The sequence below is a fragment of the Gossypium hirsutum genome, chromosome A04 (assembly GCF_007990345.1).
Source record: "Gossypium hirsutum isolate 1008001.06 chromosome A04, Gossypium_hirsutum_v2.1, whole genome shotgun sequence".
Taxonomy (NCBI): domain Eukaryota; kingdom Viridiplantae; phylum Streptophyta; class Magnoliopsida; order Malvales; family Malvaceae; genus Gossypium; species Gossypium hirsutum.
This window is the reverse complement of record NC_053427.1, coordinates 87,596,530-87,613,900: the sequence shown is the minus strand read 5'-3', so window position 1 is coordinate 87,613,900 and position 17,371 is coordinate 87,596,530. Positions and strand designations below refer to the sequence as shown.

Below are 17,371 nucleotides of genomic sequence, written 5' to 3'. Positions count from 1 at the left end.
TGAATGGAGCTCAAATTTAAACATTTAAAGTTTGAGTCCGACTTTTTTTTTTAAGTTTATAATGTTTTATATTATTTTTTATATATAATGTAATTATAACAAATAAAAATTAAATTTATCATAATATATAATACTAATATAATTTAAACATTAAAAATGTTAAAATGAATATATATAATTTTAATAAGTAAAAATATATAAAATTAACTTGCAAGTAGCTAGCAAATTAAGTAGTTGCACATAAAAAGGTGTATTCCTCTACTCTTCACAGAATTAGAATTTCGCCACTACAGCTTTATTCTATGAATTTAAGGTGGGATTGGATGGGCGATTGGGTCCTGTATGGTGCATTGTAGTTAACTTATTTTTTGTCTCACGCTATAGTATCATTATAGTATCTAATATTACTGCCACCGTTGTTTTTACACTAATCGCAGGCAAACACACCGCCCATCCAAACCCACCCTCAGTCTCTCTATTTCTAGATTTCAAATTTCAAGTTCAGTTGTTAACACTGTAAATTCTTTTGTTAAATTTATTGATGTGACATTTTAAAATAAAAATACCCACTTCATAATTATGTAACTTAAAAATTGATGTTATAATGAAGTAGAAATTAACAAAATAATTTTAATAATGTTAGCAGTTAAACTTAATTTTTTAATTTACAAATAATATAAAAATACCTTATGTAATAGCCCAAATTTGACCGGGTTTAAATAAAAAAAATTAGATAAATAAATAAACATTTATTAAAAAGTCCATTGAAAGTCCAGACCTACTATTGCTACCCAAAGCCCAAATACAAAAACCCATATCCAGGTATAACCCAATAGCCAAAACAATACCTAATACCCCTAAGCTAAACCCAAACCCAAATAAGACCCGTTACACCCAGCTGCTCGTCAGACTCATTATCCCTGCTAGCCTAAGTCAGACCTAACCCATTACATTACAGACCTTGACCCAAAACAAAACAGCCCAAAAGGCCCAACAGACTTAAGAGAAACAGGGAAACCCTAGGGTTTCTTGAATACTGTGGCGCCGCAAACATTTCTGGAAGCTTCGGGGAGTGTTTGGCAACCCCCAAATCGAGGCCACTGTTTAATGAGTTGTCCCAAGGGGCTTCAATGCTCATCAACGCCCCGATCATCGGTCGTCCCTTGGTCTGGCCCCAAATTACATCATGACCATCACCAAGGCTCCATCAGCGCCGTGATCAGTGCACGCGTCTACACCAGCATGGTCACTGCCGGATCCCTCGCTCGATTGCCTGCAAGAAAAGGAAACAAACAGCAGATACGCGAAAAAGCAGAGTAGAAAATGACAAGGAAATCACAGCACATCAGTCAAAGATACAAGAAATCAAAGATTTCTTTCCTTATGTAACAAATTAGTAGGCTATAAAAAAGCCTTTGTAACCCTTGTAACGATTACGCATACAGAAATAAAAAGCGGATACAAACAATTTCAAAGGTGATTCTTGTTTTTATATTTTTGTCTTTCATTTCTCTATTTTCAGTATAGAAGCATATGAATATTTATATATATATATATATATGTACACAAAAATAACTTAAAAATAAAAGGAAAGGGTTACCTGACGGATGGCACGAAAAAGGAGAGGTTTTTCGAACCCTAGCTACCGTATACGGTGGTCCTAGGGCGGCGCGTGGGCGCGTGGGCGAAGTGTGACCAACGGAGGCCAAAGCCCAGAGCTCCCTTCCTCTCTCTTTCTTTTAGAGAGATTTTTTAGTTTTTTTTTAAAAATCGGGCTTCAAATGAACTAAAGGCTGAGGAATTGGCTTTTATAGCCTTGACAAAACGGCATCGTTTTGTGACCCCAAGGATTCGCGCGTTGACCCGATTGCCCGGGTAGGATCCGCGCTTTTTGCAAAAGGGATTAATTATCCAATCGGTCCTCTCAACTTTTAATTTCTCATGATTTCACTTTATTTTTTTAAATTTTAGCCCAATATTCTAATTTTAATTCAATTGAGTCCTGATGGCTGTTAAATTGTATTCTGGAAAACGTTGCCGTTTTGGGAATAGGGCAATTTGCCCAGTGAGTCCCTTTAATTTTGCGCGCGTTTTAAATAGGTCCTTAATTCAGTTTTATTCCTTTCAAAATTTACCCCATAATTTTGTTAAACTTTAAATTTAGTCCTATATTTATTATATTATTCTATATATATTATTTTTTATTCTAATTTTACTTTTATATTATATATTATAAAATTATTTTGTTATAAGTATTATTTTTAATTATATATTATTATTACTTATTATATATTATTTTTCTTAAATTACTATTTTACATCTCTTTTATATATTATTATATTTTCATATATTATATTTATTAATTACTTATATATATATTGTTTATATGTTCCTTCATATTATATCTATTTTTTTCTTATATGTTTATATTACATTTTATTATATAATCTTTATTATGTTTCATTTTTACATTATCTATTTATTTTATATATATATTATGTATATCATGTATCGCAAATTATATTGTTTTATATATATTATTTAAAAAATGTAAATTATTATTATTAGATCATATTTTTTAACTCACATTATATACACATTTTATTTTTTATTTATTTAATATACATATATTATTTCATTTTAAACTAATATTGTTATATTATGAAATCTCTTACATACTTTCAAACCAATATATTATTATATAATTATTATTCTTTTATTCTTGTTACTATGTTATTATATTATATATTAAATACTATTGATATGAAATGTCTTGTTTTTAATTGTATGTATATTTTGTTAGCAATCAATCATTTTTTATTAGTTCTTCTATATGTTTGGTATTGTATGTATCATGTATGTGTTAAATTTTTTATTATAATTATATGCATATTGGCATTACATTTATTCTATTTGTATATCATGCATTATTTGATTATGTTTGATTTTATATCACGCATCATTTAAATATTATTTCATATGTTTATATATCTTGATTATTCGTTCTCAATACATGCTATATATTTTTGTATGCATATTATTAATATTTGCTATTTTATATGTATGAATCTAATGTACGTTCTTTATATCATTGCCATCATTTTGTTTAAATGCACGTTTTATTTACCAACTACAATAATATGTTACTATGTATGATTTATAATGCAATACAATTCCCTACGCATCATCTTTAAAAAGACAAGGCTCCAAAATTTTCAGAAAATATAAAGGCAATGCTTGGTGTTTGGAAATTTCGAAAAAGTAGTGCCCTAACTTATTGGGTTGCGACTTTTCCCGTTAAGTTCGAATAGTCAAGTACCCTTCTAAGTTTTTAAAGGTTTTCAAAACGTAATCGACTGTCTTGGAACTGGAAAGCGATATGTCCTAACTTATTGGATGTAGCATTTTGTCGTTTTGAGATAGGGATTTCAAAAAGGGGGCTAACTTAGTGTCAATACTTTGATACAAGTGAACCCAAATTTTCAAAATCAAAATATTTTAAAGAGGATTACATCTTAAAATCTTTAAAATTTTCAACATTAAAGACATTTGATAATCAATTAGGTACCAATTTTTGGGTGTTACGAGGGTGCTAATCCTTCCTCGTACGTAATCGACTCCCGAACCCGTTCTTTTATTTCGTGGACCAAAACTAATGATTTTAAAACAAAATGTTTTAAAGGTGATCCAATCACATAAAAAAAGATTGGTGGCGACTCCCGTTTTCGTTTTTAAAATCGATTCCCATTTTCCAAAACTCGATTTGAAAATGGTTTCGACACCTTAAAAATCTAAAGAGAAATTGATTTTTTTTAATTATATTAAAAATCAGGTTTCCTTAATGTGATTATTTTTAAAATTACAGAAAATATATATATTTTTAATACAAATAAATATAGATATTTAAATTTCATCAAAATCTAAACACTCAATTGTCATATTCTTTTTTAAAAAATATTTTTATTTCTTATTTTGTTTACTATATTAATATAGCATGATGTCGTTTCTGTATGATGTCATCTTATCGCATCAGCTTGGTGACATCATCTGGTCAGTCTGATGTCATTTACATCGTTAAATCGAGAACTGTGAGGGGCAAACTTAAATTAATTTTTTATTAAATAGGTGAATTTAGTATTTATAGAATATTTTATCCAATTGACCCAAAATAATTAAATAATTATAAAAATAACTCAATATAAAAACATTTATCAAAATATCCTGGAAGAAGTAGTGCCCAGAGGTTATGGCCAGCCATGGCCTACATCTATATCCCCAATTTCCAAAAAAATCGTTTGATGGTTGAAGTTGTGATTAAAAATACTTTTTTAGTGTCAGCAGTGTAATAGTAGACACCTATATATATTTTTATTTGTATAATACATTTGTACCAAATTTAAAAATATATATATTTTTGGGTGTCGTATAGTAGGTGGTTGGCACCTATTTTCAAAATTTTTAAAATTTTTTTAATGCCAACACTAAGTTGGTCGGCACCCTTTTTCAATAATTCTTTTTTCTTTGTCTCGTGAATCCATTGGTTGGCACTAAGTATTCTAGGATGAGAAAAATATATATACATGGGTGTCGATCATTGCACTGTCGACATCAAAAAAATATTTTTTAAATTACAACTCCAGTCATCAGGTGGTTTGTGATAGTCGTATTAAGGCCTAAACAGAATAGTAGTTTTGAAACTACAATTTTGAAGTAGAAAAATTTATTCCGGTTAATTTTTATAATTTATCGAGTGATTAGATGCATGTGTTAGAGTAGCGATAGAAAATTTCATGAATTGCGTGTCTAATTTGCCTATTAGGACTTAATTGCAAAAGTTGATAAATATGAGTTCTAGATGTTAAAGGATTTAATTGAAGAGCATAATTGAAGTAGAGGTCATTAAATGGTAATTATACCATTAGATTTTCATGGAAAAAAATGGACATATAGGTAAAAATAACCAAAGTTTTTAATGAAGGGTATTTTAGTCATTTGGTAATTACAAGATTAAAAAAAGGAAAAAGATGGCAAAATATGTCCATCTTCTCCATTAGGACGAAATTTCAAGGGTTCTCCATAGCTAGGGTTTGTTTCAAGCTTACAAGCTCTATAGTAAGTGATTCCAAGCCCCGTTTTTAATGTTCTTTACGTTTTTGGAGTCCCGATAACTCGATTTAGCTTATGCTAGCAATAATTTAACCTAGGGTTCATATTTGAAAAAATACCCATAGGTGAAATGTGTTTATTTTGATGTATTATGGTAGAATATGAAGCTTGAAATTGTGTTAAACAACTTTTGCTAAGCAACTTTACGTGAAAAAATGAGTAAAACGACATAATCGGTAAAAATACCTAATTTTCATAAGTATATGTTAGATTGAGAGTTTGATGTTGCCATAGGAGGCAAAAATGATCAGCATGTCATAAAACATAAAATTTGGAAAATAGTTTAATTTCCAAGCTTTGGGAAAAAAGTGTACATATACAAAAGTTTTAGGGGCAAAATTGCAATTTTTTCAAAGTTAGAGTTAAGGACTATTTTGATAAATGTGAGTATTAAATCAGCTAAATGTGTTATTCTAGATCAAGAAAAAAGTGGAATCGACCTTGATCGGGGAAAGGAAAAGATTGTGGACTAAATTGCAAAATTTCTTTATTTTGCATCGAGGTAAGTTTTTATGTAAATAATGTATTGTTTTATTATGTTATAATATTTTATTTTTGTGACATGTGAAATAAGTTTTAGTATTGTTCAATTAATGGACACAAATGGTGATTTGTGGTTGGTGAATTGAGATTAAATGAGGAAATCTCGGTTGAACATTCGGAATGGAAAAATGTGTTGCTAAGTGGATATGCCACGGTTACATATATTGATTCATTAACGTGGTGCTAAGGGGATATACCACGGTTAAACATGTAACGTGGTGCTAAGTGGATATGCCACGGTTATACATGTTAATTTGAAAAGTGGTGCTAAGTGCGTATGCCACAATTACATGTTAGCCCAATAGTGTGGTGCTAAGTGCATATACCACTATGTTGGGCATTAATTACGGAAGATGGAGCTATGTGCTAAAACCACTGGATATTGTTACTTTCCGAAGTGTTCACCGGAAGAAACAAGTTTGCTAAATGAAATTTAACGTGAAAAAAAAGTGGGATAATACTGAAATATGAATATATGAGTTAGATATGTGATTGAATTTTTGATAAGATGAATATGGATAAGTATTATCTTGAAAGTTGATAATAAGAAATTTTAGTGAAGGAATGAAATTTGGGATAAACAGTCTAAAACAGCAGTAGGGGAGTGACTTTTAAAAATCACTAAAAATGCTAAAAGTTGAACTAGAAGTGGAATGAGATATGGAATTAAAGAATATTGAATCTATTTTCATATAAAAGAAACAGAACAAACAAAGGAATTCTTTATTTTGAGATATTTATATTTTTGTAAGACTGGTTTAGACTGATTTTGTGATCCCCTGTTCTGAATTGTAAAAATCATTAAAAATTGTAAAAAAATAGTTAAGGAACATAATTTATATGGTTGGATTTCTTACTGAATTTTTTTTCAGAAGAAAAAAACTATAACCTCATTTGAATTTGGTTTCAAAAGATAATTAAATTTTAGTGAAGAGTGGTCAGAGCTGCTGAACCGCAAAACAGGGGAGACTTCAATGAATAAACTGTATTAATTGGCCCAACTAAAAATTCTGAAATTTTTATGGTAATAAGACATATGAGTCTAGTTTCTGGAAAAAATTATGGATCTTAATTTGGAGTTCCGTAACTTCAGATAAAAATAATTTAGTGTCTGGGAGTTGAATGGACAGCTTGTACTAAACTGAAATAAATGATAAATGCGTATGAGAAAAAGGTTGTGTAATTATGGATACATATTTTGGGATCTATAAATGTCATTATTAGTTTGTTATCTTTATTATTTACATATTACTTACTAAGCTCTTAGCTTACTTTGCTTCCTCTTCCTTTCTTGTTTTATTTTATAGTGAAATCAAGTTTGCTCGTGATTCGGGGAAAAGTTGTCGGAAGCTCACCAACACTATCCATCTTTCCTTTTGGTATTTTGTAAACACATTTTGGACATATGGCATGTATAGAAGGCTTGAGTATTTTGTTATAAATTTAAGTAATATTACTTTAAAAGTTGAATTCTAACGTTAGATATTTCATTCGTATTTTGTTATCGGTATGATCCAATGTTAGTTACATTATAAGTTTATGTTATATGTGAATTTAAAATTTTTTAAAAGATGAGTAATCAATTGACGGATTTAAATTTAGATAATCATTTTATGTCTTGATTTGCTATAATTATACGTACATTGTTCTAGTAATACTCATACTCTGTTCTAGTATTGAACACGGGTATGGGGTGTTACATGGTTTTTTGGGAATCGGGGACATGAGTGCCAGCTATGGGTGGCCATAACTCTTAGGCGTTGTTCCTTCTATGTTATTCCATAAATGTTGTTGAACTTGGATTTTTTTATAATTATTTAATTTTTTTGGATCAGTTTAGTAAAATAGTCGTATTTATACTAAAATGATTTTTATGATGTTTTCTATAGAATAAATTTAATTTTATTATAATTTTGACTTGATTTTTGAATGTCTTTTTTATCTTATTAATATAAAAAATTTATCTCAAATAGTATGCACATGAAATTATTTATCAAAATGATATGTTTGCAATAGTTACCACGAGTGGTGCTTTACAAGTTGGCACCATCATTTTTTTCTACAATCATCATGCCATAATAGGGTTTAAAAAAAATTTATTAGTGGTGTCAACTTATCCGATAGCACCAGTATTTCCTGCCAAAATACGAGTTTGAATCGAGTTGGAGGGGTGGGGGAGACTTGTTTGGCAGCACCTAGGTAAAGGGATGCTGTTAGGCGGCACCGGATCCTATTTAAACAAAGCCTTCTTGAACGATTTAGCAGTTAACTGATAAGAAGAAAGGAAAAAATATTTTAAGAATATATTGAAAATCGATAAAAACAAGTGAACATGAATAAATTTCGATTTCAACATATATATATTTAAATATTCTTAATACATTCACAAATTAATTTGAAAAGGTAACTTGTCTTTTTGGAATACATACGCAACATATGAGCTAGAACAACACCATTTTAGGTAAAAGTCGACTAGGCTTGAGGGCAATTTCAACATATTTAAATTTTTTTCCTTAAATCGGTTAATTGTTAAACCGTTCAAGAATGATTTGTTTAAATAGCGGTTTGTGCTGCTTGGCAACGTCCCTGAACGCCACACTCAACCAATGCCGATATTAAGTTGGCCCTCAACTCAAACACATGGATTAATGCTGGTGATTCAAATCCTGTGACATCTAGGTGGGGCATAATCTATTCGTTCAGCCAATAGCTTGAATCATGGCCACGCAACCTCAACATGTGGTACGCATCCTAATCATATTAAATTACAACATTAGTTAAGATCTCACAATTAATTAAAAAATTACGTGCAACTATTATGAAAATTTCGTGCAATATTAGAACATTTTTTACCAGTAAATGGATTGAATTTGTTGTGTGATCATCTGTTGTAATTAAAGAACCCATTTCGATGTATGCACAAACAATTAAAATTTTAATCATTGACTTAACAAATAAACAATATAAAATTAACAACAATTATTTTTTTCGAAACCCATTTTCGTAATAAAAAAAATCTAATTACTCAAACAAATATATAATGTTCACTTTTATATCTTAAAATATACAAATTATTATTAAAAAAAATACACTAGGCAAACCAATCTTAGGGTGGATTTGGATGGGCCGTGTATTTACCTGAGATTAGTATAAAAAGAGTGATGGCTGTGAGATTAAATACTATAACAATACTGTAGCGTGAGACAAAAAGAAAGCTAAACGCATTGCACTGCCCATCCAAACCTACCCTTGTTACTTTCAACACAAATCTATCTTAATACACAATTCTAATAATTTTACTAAAATAAACATACACTACCAAACCTATTTTAATAAACATAACATACATACACCACAAAATTAGCATACAAAATTCTAATTTTTAAAAAAAATTACAAATATCTAAACTAATACAATTCTAATTATTTTCAACGTTAACATATTATTACAAAAAAAATAAACTTTTAACACAATTCTAAAAACTATAAAATACATACCTATTTTTTGGGGGACCTTCAACAGTGGGGAGGGAGAGAGGGTATAAGTGTTTGTAATATAAAAAAATAAAAAATGCAAAATAATTAGTACTAACCTTAATACTAAATAATCTTTTAACAAAAAAAACTACTACTAAAATATAACTAATTATACTACTAAAGAAAATACAACATACCATTTCTTCTTGATTTTCGCAGGGGGACATTCAGTTAGGTTGGAGGACAAAACCAACACCTTTTATAATAATGAAAACAATATAATTTTAATATTAATATTTTAAACAATAGATAAAAAACTCTGAATTTTGGGGTATTAGAATCTGAACCCATGATCGATGGGTCACATGCCGCCTAACGGTCTGTCACTGATGTGACCCGTCGGTCACAGGTTCGGGTTCCAATACCCAATTATTTAATATTTTTTAGTTTAATAAAAAAATTATATGTTAAAATATTCAGATGAAGTCTGACGCGTCGGTGACCATTAATTTTTTTCGGTCTAACTGTATAAAATATCGTGCATTTTTGAATATCTAATACTAGTCTCGTTGATTGCTCAGACGACACTATAATTATTTTTTTTAAAAAAAATCCAATGATTGCTTTAATCATCGCTAGCAGGGGAAGGGGGTGCCACTGATTGCTTTGGCAGCACCATTGGTGCACTAGTCATTCTGCTTATATTGGTGAATAATAGGGGGCTTATCCTAATTTAGTAAATATTTATTTTTCTATATTAATTGGGTAAAAAACCTGAAATGTTTTATTCGCTAAAAGCTTACAAATTCAAATAGGGATATAAATAAACCAACTTGAGCCCAAATATTGTCAAATTTGAGCTCAAGCTCGATACTCACTCAAGCTCAATTGAATATCTATTTTTAAACTCAAGCTTAGCTTGAGATATATTCAAACTACTTGAGCTCAATTATGTTCACTTAACAATTTTAGCCTCAAGTTTAAACTCAACTTCATAATTAAGCTTAAAATTAATAATATATAAAGCTAATAACATAATTTAATAATATAAAAATATAAAAAAAAACCTTGATAAGACTCGCAAACCATTTAAGTCAAATATTACTAATTTTAAATTTAACTTGATCAATAGCTTAAGCTTGGTTTGTTAATTACTGAATTAAATTTAAACCTTTTTTCAAGTCATACTTGAGTTCGAATAAATCATGAGCAAACTTTTTATACGAGGCCTATCTGCGTTCCCTGCTTAGGTTTCCACATTGCCGAATGTTTTTAACGTTTTCTCATTTTAAAATCGGAACGCCATTGTTGAATTGAATTTAGAAAAGAAAAAACAATATACTTAGGACTGGCAATGGCATCCAAAGAGAGAAAAGTATGGAAACTATGAACTATACAGCAGGATTTTCACTATTCATACAAGCCTAACAACAATAAATGCTATATTTGGTAACTATTTTGTTAAATCTTAAAACATTGCATTGGAATCATAAAAGTTGAACGGCTGCAATGGCCGGAATTTTCTCTCGCAATTTTTGCGTTACGGCTACTCTAACAGTCATGACCCCCGCTGCAGGACCTGTGATTCTGACTTTCACGATCGGCTCCTCAATGGCAACTAATTCAAGAGATCCACCCGCTGCACCAACCAGATAGGGCCTAATCTCTTCAAGTACCTACATAGTATAAAAAGTTCATAATAAGTTGACATTTATGCCTAATTTCATTATGCATATGTAAGTAAGAGCACCATAGAAACCCCTAAAATAGGAGTTAGATTCAATTTGCCCTTTATACTAAAAAATGTACACATTAGTCCTATATATTAGATCAAAAGACCAATTTGCTCTTTGATCTAATGTACGAGAACTAATTTGCCATTTTTTAAAAGAAGAGGAGAACATGCAATTTGACTCCTAATACAAGGGCCTACATGGTACTTTTACCGCATCTGCAATGTTTGTGAGAGAGAACAAATTGCCCATAAATAGAAGCCAAAAAAGGCCAATCAACCATCAAAACAATGTCACAACTTTGACCAAGGATTTAAGCCAATCTTAAGAAACAATAAGTCGAGAATAGTAAACAAAAAAGGGGAAAAAGTCACATATATATTATTATGTCCACATGATATTTCTATCTCGTTCAATTTCCATATCGTTCTTGCATATCTCCCATCACATCAAAGTAAAGGTGCCTACGCATGCACTGTGCACCTTAGCATTATACAACAAAAAGTGCCTCAAACTTGTTCAAGCAAAGCCCATTTGATCAGGCACACCCTGGTGTTTCACTTATTTAGATTGACATACCTTTACTAATAAGGAAGGGATAACATCGAACTCTATACTTTCCAATATTTTGAGCATTCAACAACAAACCTTGACCATAAGGAAATCATGCATATTGACAAATAAAAAAACAGGTTTTGTAGATAAACTAGACCACACTTTATATATATATACACATGTATACATAGAAAGAGAGATATGTACACACGCAAAAACTAACACATTTGAATCTTGCACTTTATTTCACTAACGCTAGCTCTCTTTTGTGCCTTGCTCGTGAGGCAATACAAGGGTTCTAGCGCCTAGAGAGCAGAGGCAATACAAGGTTTCTAGCACCTAGAGAGCACCTTGTGCCTATATAATGATTAGATTTGAAATGCTAAAATAATATGCTACGGAGAAAAGGAGAACAGTTACAGGCTAATAAACCAATGGAGTAATTACCTTCTCAATGTTCTCTTCATTCATCTCAAGGCCAGTTTCTTCATCAGTCACTGGTTCTACTGCCACAATTTCAGGTATCTTTGCCATTAGACGTTTCTCAATACCCATCTTCATAGTCATAACCGAACTCGGACATGAGCCGCATGCCCCTTGTAGCTTCAACCGCACAACATTACCATCAATCTCGTGTAATGCTACATTTCCCCCATCTGCAATGAGGTATGGTCGAACTTCATCCAAGACGCTCTCAATGTTCTCCGCTGTCAGTGGCAACTCCACGGCTGAATTTGGAGTGGCCACAGCCTTTACAACTGCAATAAGTTGAAACAAAGCAAACTTTTAAAGATTCAAAACACTTGACAAAGGATTAATTCCACCAGATGTCCTCAAACTGAAACTATAGCCCAAACTTTAAATTGGTCCTCAAAATTCAAAACGATCAAATCGAATCCTTAGGTTTTCAGCATCATATCAATCAAACCCTTCCATCAATCTTGCTAATAGATGTTGGTCAAACTGTAAGCACGCATGAAAATCTTGGATCCAACGTATTAAAAAAAAGTCTCTCCATATTTTTAGACATTATTTTTCTTTTTAACATGTCATGTCCAAACTATTCATACAATACAATAGATACAAACATGTTTACAATTTCATCCACATGTTCTAATGATACTCCAAGTCATAACCGAACTATCATTTAACATCTAAACTGACTGTTAGACTGATATAAGCACCTGGTTAACCTGAAAGAATAAGGGACCAATTTAAAATTTAAACAATAGTTTGGTGACGATTAACACAATTAACCCTACTTCAAAATTAACCTAAAATTGTAACAAAACAAATCTGAAAAGAAAAAGGAACTTACTCAGCTTGCGCGTAAGAGCAGGTAATCGAACCCTAAGACAACGCCATGAGCAACGCCGCGACGGATTACGCCCTTTCGCGACCGAGACGCGAGCTCCAAATAAGCTTGATGATGGCTGGGAAAATTCGAAAATCATCATCAGAACCTTGAAAAACCGAATTGAAATATCCAGAAACATAAAAAAATCAGAGAGAAAAGAAAAACGAACCTTGGAAGGATTAGGACGAGAAGAGAAGCGTTCTAGGGTTTGATAATGGGTGCTGCAACAGTATGTTGGGGTAATAACAACGGATTGCATCTCCAAATCAATTGATTTGGACGAATTAGAGATGAAAAAAACAGCCTTTTCTTTATGAACTTTAATCAAGTTCTTTCCTTTTTTTTCTCTCTGGTAGATTCGAAGGTGGAGCTTGAACGTGTGCGTGTGTTGGGCGAATGTGTTTGCCTTTTAATCGGAATTTGTGAGGTGGGGATATTTGATATTTGTTTTAAAGCTTTATTTATATTTTCAGCTTCTACCTATCAGTTTAATTTTCCCTTTTTTTTTCTTCTTTTTTTAATTTTAAATAATATATACGCGCAGGCAAATTTAAACACGACAAGAAAGAAAAAGAAAATAATAAAAAATTATGACTTTTAATTATTTATTTTATTATTATTGGTTTAGGAATTAAAATTATAGTACGATTAAATCAAGAATCGATATTTAATTGATTCAACCATTAGTTTAATTATTAGAGTATCAATTAAATCGAAAATTAATATTTAATTGATTCAACCATTAATTTAATTATTAAAATATTAGATGTAACACTTTAAATTATACTATGTTAATTTTATATAAAAAATTTAAATTTTGAGTTACTTATTTATATTCGTTTGAGTTTAAGTTTATTTTAATTTCAGATTCAAATCAATTTATATTTATATTCAGTCGATTTTGGAATGAAAAAAGAATTTAAATTATTATTTTTTTATGAATAAATTACATAAAATTTAAATCGCTGTTATATTATTTTTTTCAAATCACCTGCATTAATTAAAATCTTTCGTTCTTTTCTTTTTCCGATTTTCAATATTAATTGTCAAATTATTTAAATTTAAAATATATTTTTCTACTCAGACAATAGATAAATAATCCATGAATTTGGTGGTAAAGAAATAAAGAGGAGGCTGTCTGTACAGTTGAAATATAGGTACCTCTCAAGTCTCAAACCTTTTCCCAAACTTTTATCAAATGGATTTTAGTTGAATCTCTCTGGATTTAAATCAACAAGTTCCATAATTGGAAACAGAAATCAAGTTTTAACGAAGAAGGAACATCCCCGAATTCCAAAATGAAGAGACCTAAATCCATTTCTTCCTTCCACTTGCTTCTTCTCCTATCTGTATTAATAACCCATCTCTGTTTCTCTCTTGTTTTCGCTGATTCCCACTTCGAAGGGTTCGATTCTGAAGACGACGACACTGTTGAAGAAGAACCCTTCGATCCCCACCCTGTTAAATCACCTCCTTTAACTCAGTCCGAGTCACAGCCTTCTCTAGATCCTGATCTGAACACTGTTCCTACTTCGGATCCTTCGTCTCAATCGGATCTTCAAAAGCCATCGACCACCACATTTGAGTATTGGGATGAGGATGAATTTGAAGGTTTACCCGTCGAGCAACCACAATCGGAGCCTTCGAAAACGACGGAAAACGCTCCTCCAAATGACCCAGATCCTAAAACAGCTTCACGACCTGGGAATGTTTCCGGTTCTAACAAGTCCTTTACGGTGGAGATTATTTGTGGGGTTTTCTTGATTGCTTTTATGATCAATTATTTCATCGGTAAACATGAAAACGAAAACATTGCGTTGGCATGGGCAGCGAAATTCGCTACCAAAGGTTCAATCTTTGAGAAAAATTTCAGTCTTTTGGGTATCGGAGAAGGTGAGGACTCGCCGTTGTTGTTAAAAGAAGGGCAAAACGTGTTCAAATTCTACGCCAGTGGACGAAGGTATTGTCAGGGATTGTTGGCGACGATGGAGTTGAAAAGCAGGCATGATTTGATATCGAGATTGTTTAACTTAGTGGTTCCTTGTAAAGACGAGATTACTTTTGAGGTTTATATGAATGAAGAAGCCATGGATCAAGTGGTTTTTGCATTAGCAAAGAAGAAAGCTGCTAAAGGGATGCAAAAAGAAGTTAGAGATCTACAGAGATTTGCTGGGTTGGTGGCTAATCCTAGTGGAAGGAAATGGGTGGTGGATGAACTATCTGTTATCTCTGAATCTAAGGAAGTTGCTGGGGATTTGATTACAGAGACCGTGCTCGAACAGGTCGGTTTTCGAGTTATTGATTTATGTTATGAACTGGATATTGATTTGATTTAATGGAATGCTTTATTTGCTTTCAATGTGTTTAGGATTGTTGTAGGTGCTAGCGTGTGCACTATATCGTTGAATATCTAGATTTCAATTTGGTTGTTCTTAGGATCATGAATCTATTATGTTTACAGTTGAATTTATGATTGTTGTTGTCTTTCCGGTAATGGATTGGGTTTAGGCGGATGTACTGGGATTCGAGGTTCCTGTAAGTTAGCTAGGCATGTCGGAGTGGTGTAGTCAAAATAAGGAAGCGAGACAACTCAGGCAAATAGTGAAGCTGAGAGTGTAAAAAGTAGGAAAGAAGGTCATATCTGGGTGTTTATACTTGGTTTATTGGTCGCTTGGACATTGGTCGTCCATTTGGCCCTATTGACATGCTCGTCTGTCTGGTGACCAGCGTGTTGGTCTTGCAACATTGGTCGCTTAGTATCCTTTTTGACTAAGCAGCTGATTCTAGGTAGTTACTTGTTGTCCCAAGTGGCTGGCTCTTTGGTCAACAACTGCTCGAGCTAAGTGCTTGGAGTTTTATGAGCTTGAGTTTTGTTTGGTTTCTGACCTTCTTTGGTTTTGGGTTGCTTTGCTTATATGCCAGTATAAGATTATGTTTTCTTAGGATTCATTCATCCATTATGCTCACATTCAAGTTTTCTGAAGGTGATATTATGACAACGGTATCTCGTTCATTTTGTCGTTTTCTTGTATGGCTTCCCTTGTTCATACTATATTCTTATATAAGATCCATTGCATTTAACCTTTTTATTGTTCCAAATTTGCCTGGCAGCTCTGTGAATTGCTTTAACATGGGTGAAATCGATTGTGATTCATATATCGTAGGTTTTTGGTGACAAATCTTTTGAGAAATATGGAAAAGATTTCATTTGGATGCATTTTTCGGATCAACATCCCGACAAGCACAAGAAAATGCTTTTGTTTAAGTTTGCCCTTCCTGATGCCAACCACATGGCTGACATGACTCGCTTGGTGGCTCTTGTACCATACTACATCGATTTAATCGGGCGTTACAAGCTCAGCTCTCAGGTGTTTCATCTTGAAATTACTTTATGCATCGAATACTCGATACATCCATTTGGTAACATTCTTACTTCTTCTTTTTTTGCCTATCGCAGGCTCGATCCAAAACCGAAGCAGCAAGAGTGAAGGCAGCACAAGAGGTATACAGAGAACTTCAAAATGCTAGGCTAGAAGCTTTGCAGAAAAAGAAAGCCGAGAGGAAAAAGATGTTAGAGGAGGCCGAAGCAAAGCTCAGTGCGGAAGCAATTCGCAAGAAAGAAGCAAAAGACCGTGCACGGCAGATGAAGAAGGCAATGCCAAAAATGAAGATGACCCGTGCTTAGATGTTTTTCGATCATTAATACACACTCTTGACGCCATTAACCATAGTAGTTCAGGGTTGTTCTTAGCATCCGCAGGTAAATTGTTATCTTTCCTTAGAATTTATATTAGTTTTCAGTTACCTATAAACACAGCTTTTTGTGGGTTTTGAATGTACCACAAGACAATGCATTGCTTGAGAAACTTGATAAATTTTTCTTCAATGGATAGACATTTCAGAGAATTGTTTATAAAGACCCCTAAGTAATAAATATGATTATGTTCTGATTATTTCCTTAAAGAACAGAGCCAGCAACCATATTGAATGTACTTGCCTAGTTTATGTTTTTAATGCTTTAATTTATTACAATAATTTTAGTACCCTTTGGATGGGTGGTAACTATGGTGCGGTGGAATCTTTTACCTCACAATTACAGTAATTAATTTTACCGTCACCGTAATTTTTAACTTTACCGAAAGTAAACGTACCATCAATCTAAATGCAGTATGTAAGATTTTGTTCTCCTCTTGTCATGACTTTTTTCTTTAGATCTTGGCATAGTAAAGAAAATGCATTATGATGAGCAATTCAATATTTCAATGTGCATATGTATATATATTATATTTGCCAATTCGATTTTCTTTTAACTTTATTTTTATAAATTAAAAAATTGTAGTAAATTGAATTGAATTTTGTTAAATTTATAATTAATTTTAACTTTTATGATGTAAAAATAAATATTTTTTATTTAAATAGTGAAAATAACTTCAAAATGTTATCTAACAAATTTAATTTTCTAAAAATGCTATATAAGTGATATTGATTATTTTATTTATTTGAAAAAAAAATTCTTTTTAGGAATATTATGAATAAAATTT

At 31.7% G+C, this 17,371-nt stretch overlaps 2 protein-coding genes across 2 annotated transcripts; one reads left to right on the top strand and one right to left on the bottom strand.

Annotated features, from left to right (window-relative positions):
• Nucleotides 1-10,561: 10,561 nt before the first annotated feature.
• LOC107940331 (nifU-like protein 2, chloroplastic) lies at nucleotides 10,562-13,336 on the bottom strand. Its single transcript, XM_016873768.2, has 4 exons — nucleotides 13,000-13,336; nucleotides 12,792-12,906; nucleotides 11,921-12,231; nucleotides 10,562-10,861 (listed from the first exon to the last, which is right to left on the bottom strand). The coding sequence occupies exons 1-4, from the start codon at nucleotides 13,087-13,089 to the stop codon at nucleotides 10,673-10,675; spliced, it is 705 nt and encodes a 234-aa protein (XP_016729257.2). The 5' UTR covers nucleotides 13,090-13,336; the 3' UTR covers nucleotides 10,562-10,672.
• Nucleotides 13,337-13,912: 576 nt separating this feature from the next.
• LOC107940351 (uncharacterized protein At5g49945) lies at nucleotides 13,913-16,793 on the top strand. Its single transcript, XM_016873782.2, has 3 exons — nucleotides 13,913-15,112; nucleotides 15,995-16,198; nucleotides 16,288-16,793. The coding sequence occupies exons 1-3, from the start codon at nucleotides 14,129-14,131 to the stop codon at nucleotides 16,513-16,515; spliced, it is 1,416 nt and encodes a 471-aa protein (XP_016729271.1). The 5' UTR covers nucleotides 13,913-14,128; the 3' UTR covers nucleotides 16,516-16,793.
• Nucleotides 16,794-17,371: the final 578 nt, after the last annotated feature.

Bases quoted from the DNA above. Each gene is read 5' to 3' on its own strand.
- LOC107940351 (XM_016873782.2), top strand. From the start codon at position 14,129: ATGAAGAGACCTAAATCCATTTCTTCCTTCCACTTGCTTCTTCTCCTA. The intron at 15,113-15,994 runs GTCGGTTTTCGA...CATATATCGTAG, and splicing joins CAGAGACCGTGCTCGAACAG to GTTTTTGGTGACAAATCTTT. The intron at 16,199-16,287 runs GTGTTTCATCTT...TGCCTATCGCAG, and splicing joins GTTACAAGCTCAGCTCTCAG to GCTCGATCCAAAACCGAAGC.
- LOC107940331 (XM_016873768.2), bottom strand. From the start codon at position 13,089: ATGCAATCCGTTGTTATTACCCCAACATACTGTTGCAGCACCCATTAT. The intron at 12,907-12,999 runs GTTCGTTTTTCT...GAATTTTCCCAG, and splicing joins CTCGTCCTAATCCTTCCAAG to CCATCATCAAGCTTATTTGG. The intron at 10,862-11,920 runs GTAATTACTCCA...TATACTATGTAG, and splicing joins ATGAAGAGAACATTGAGAAG to GTACTTGAAGAGATTAGGCC.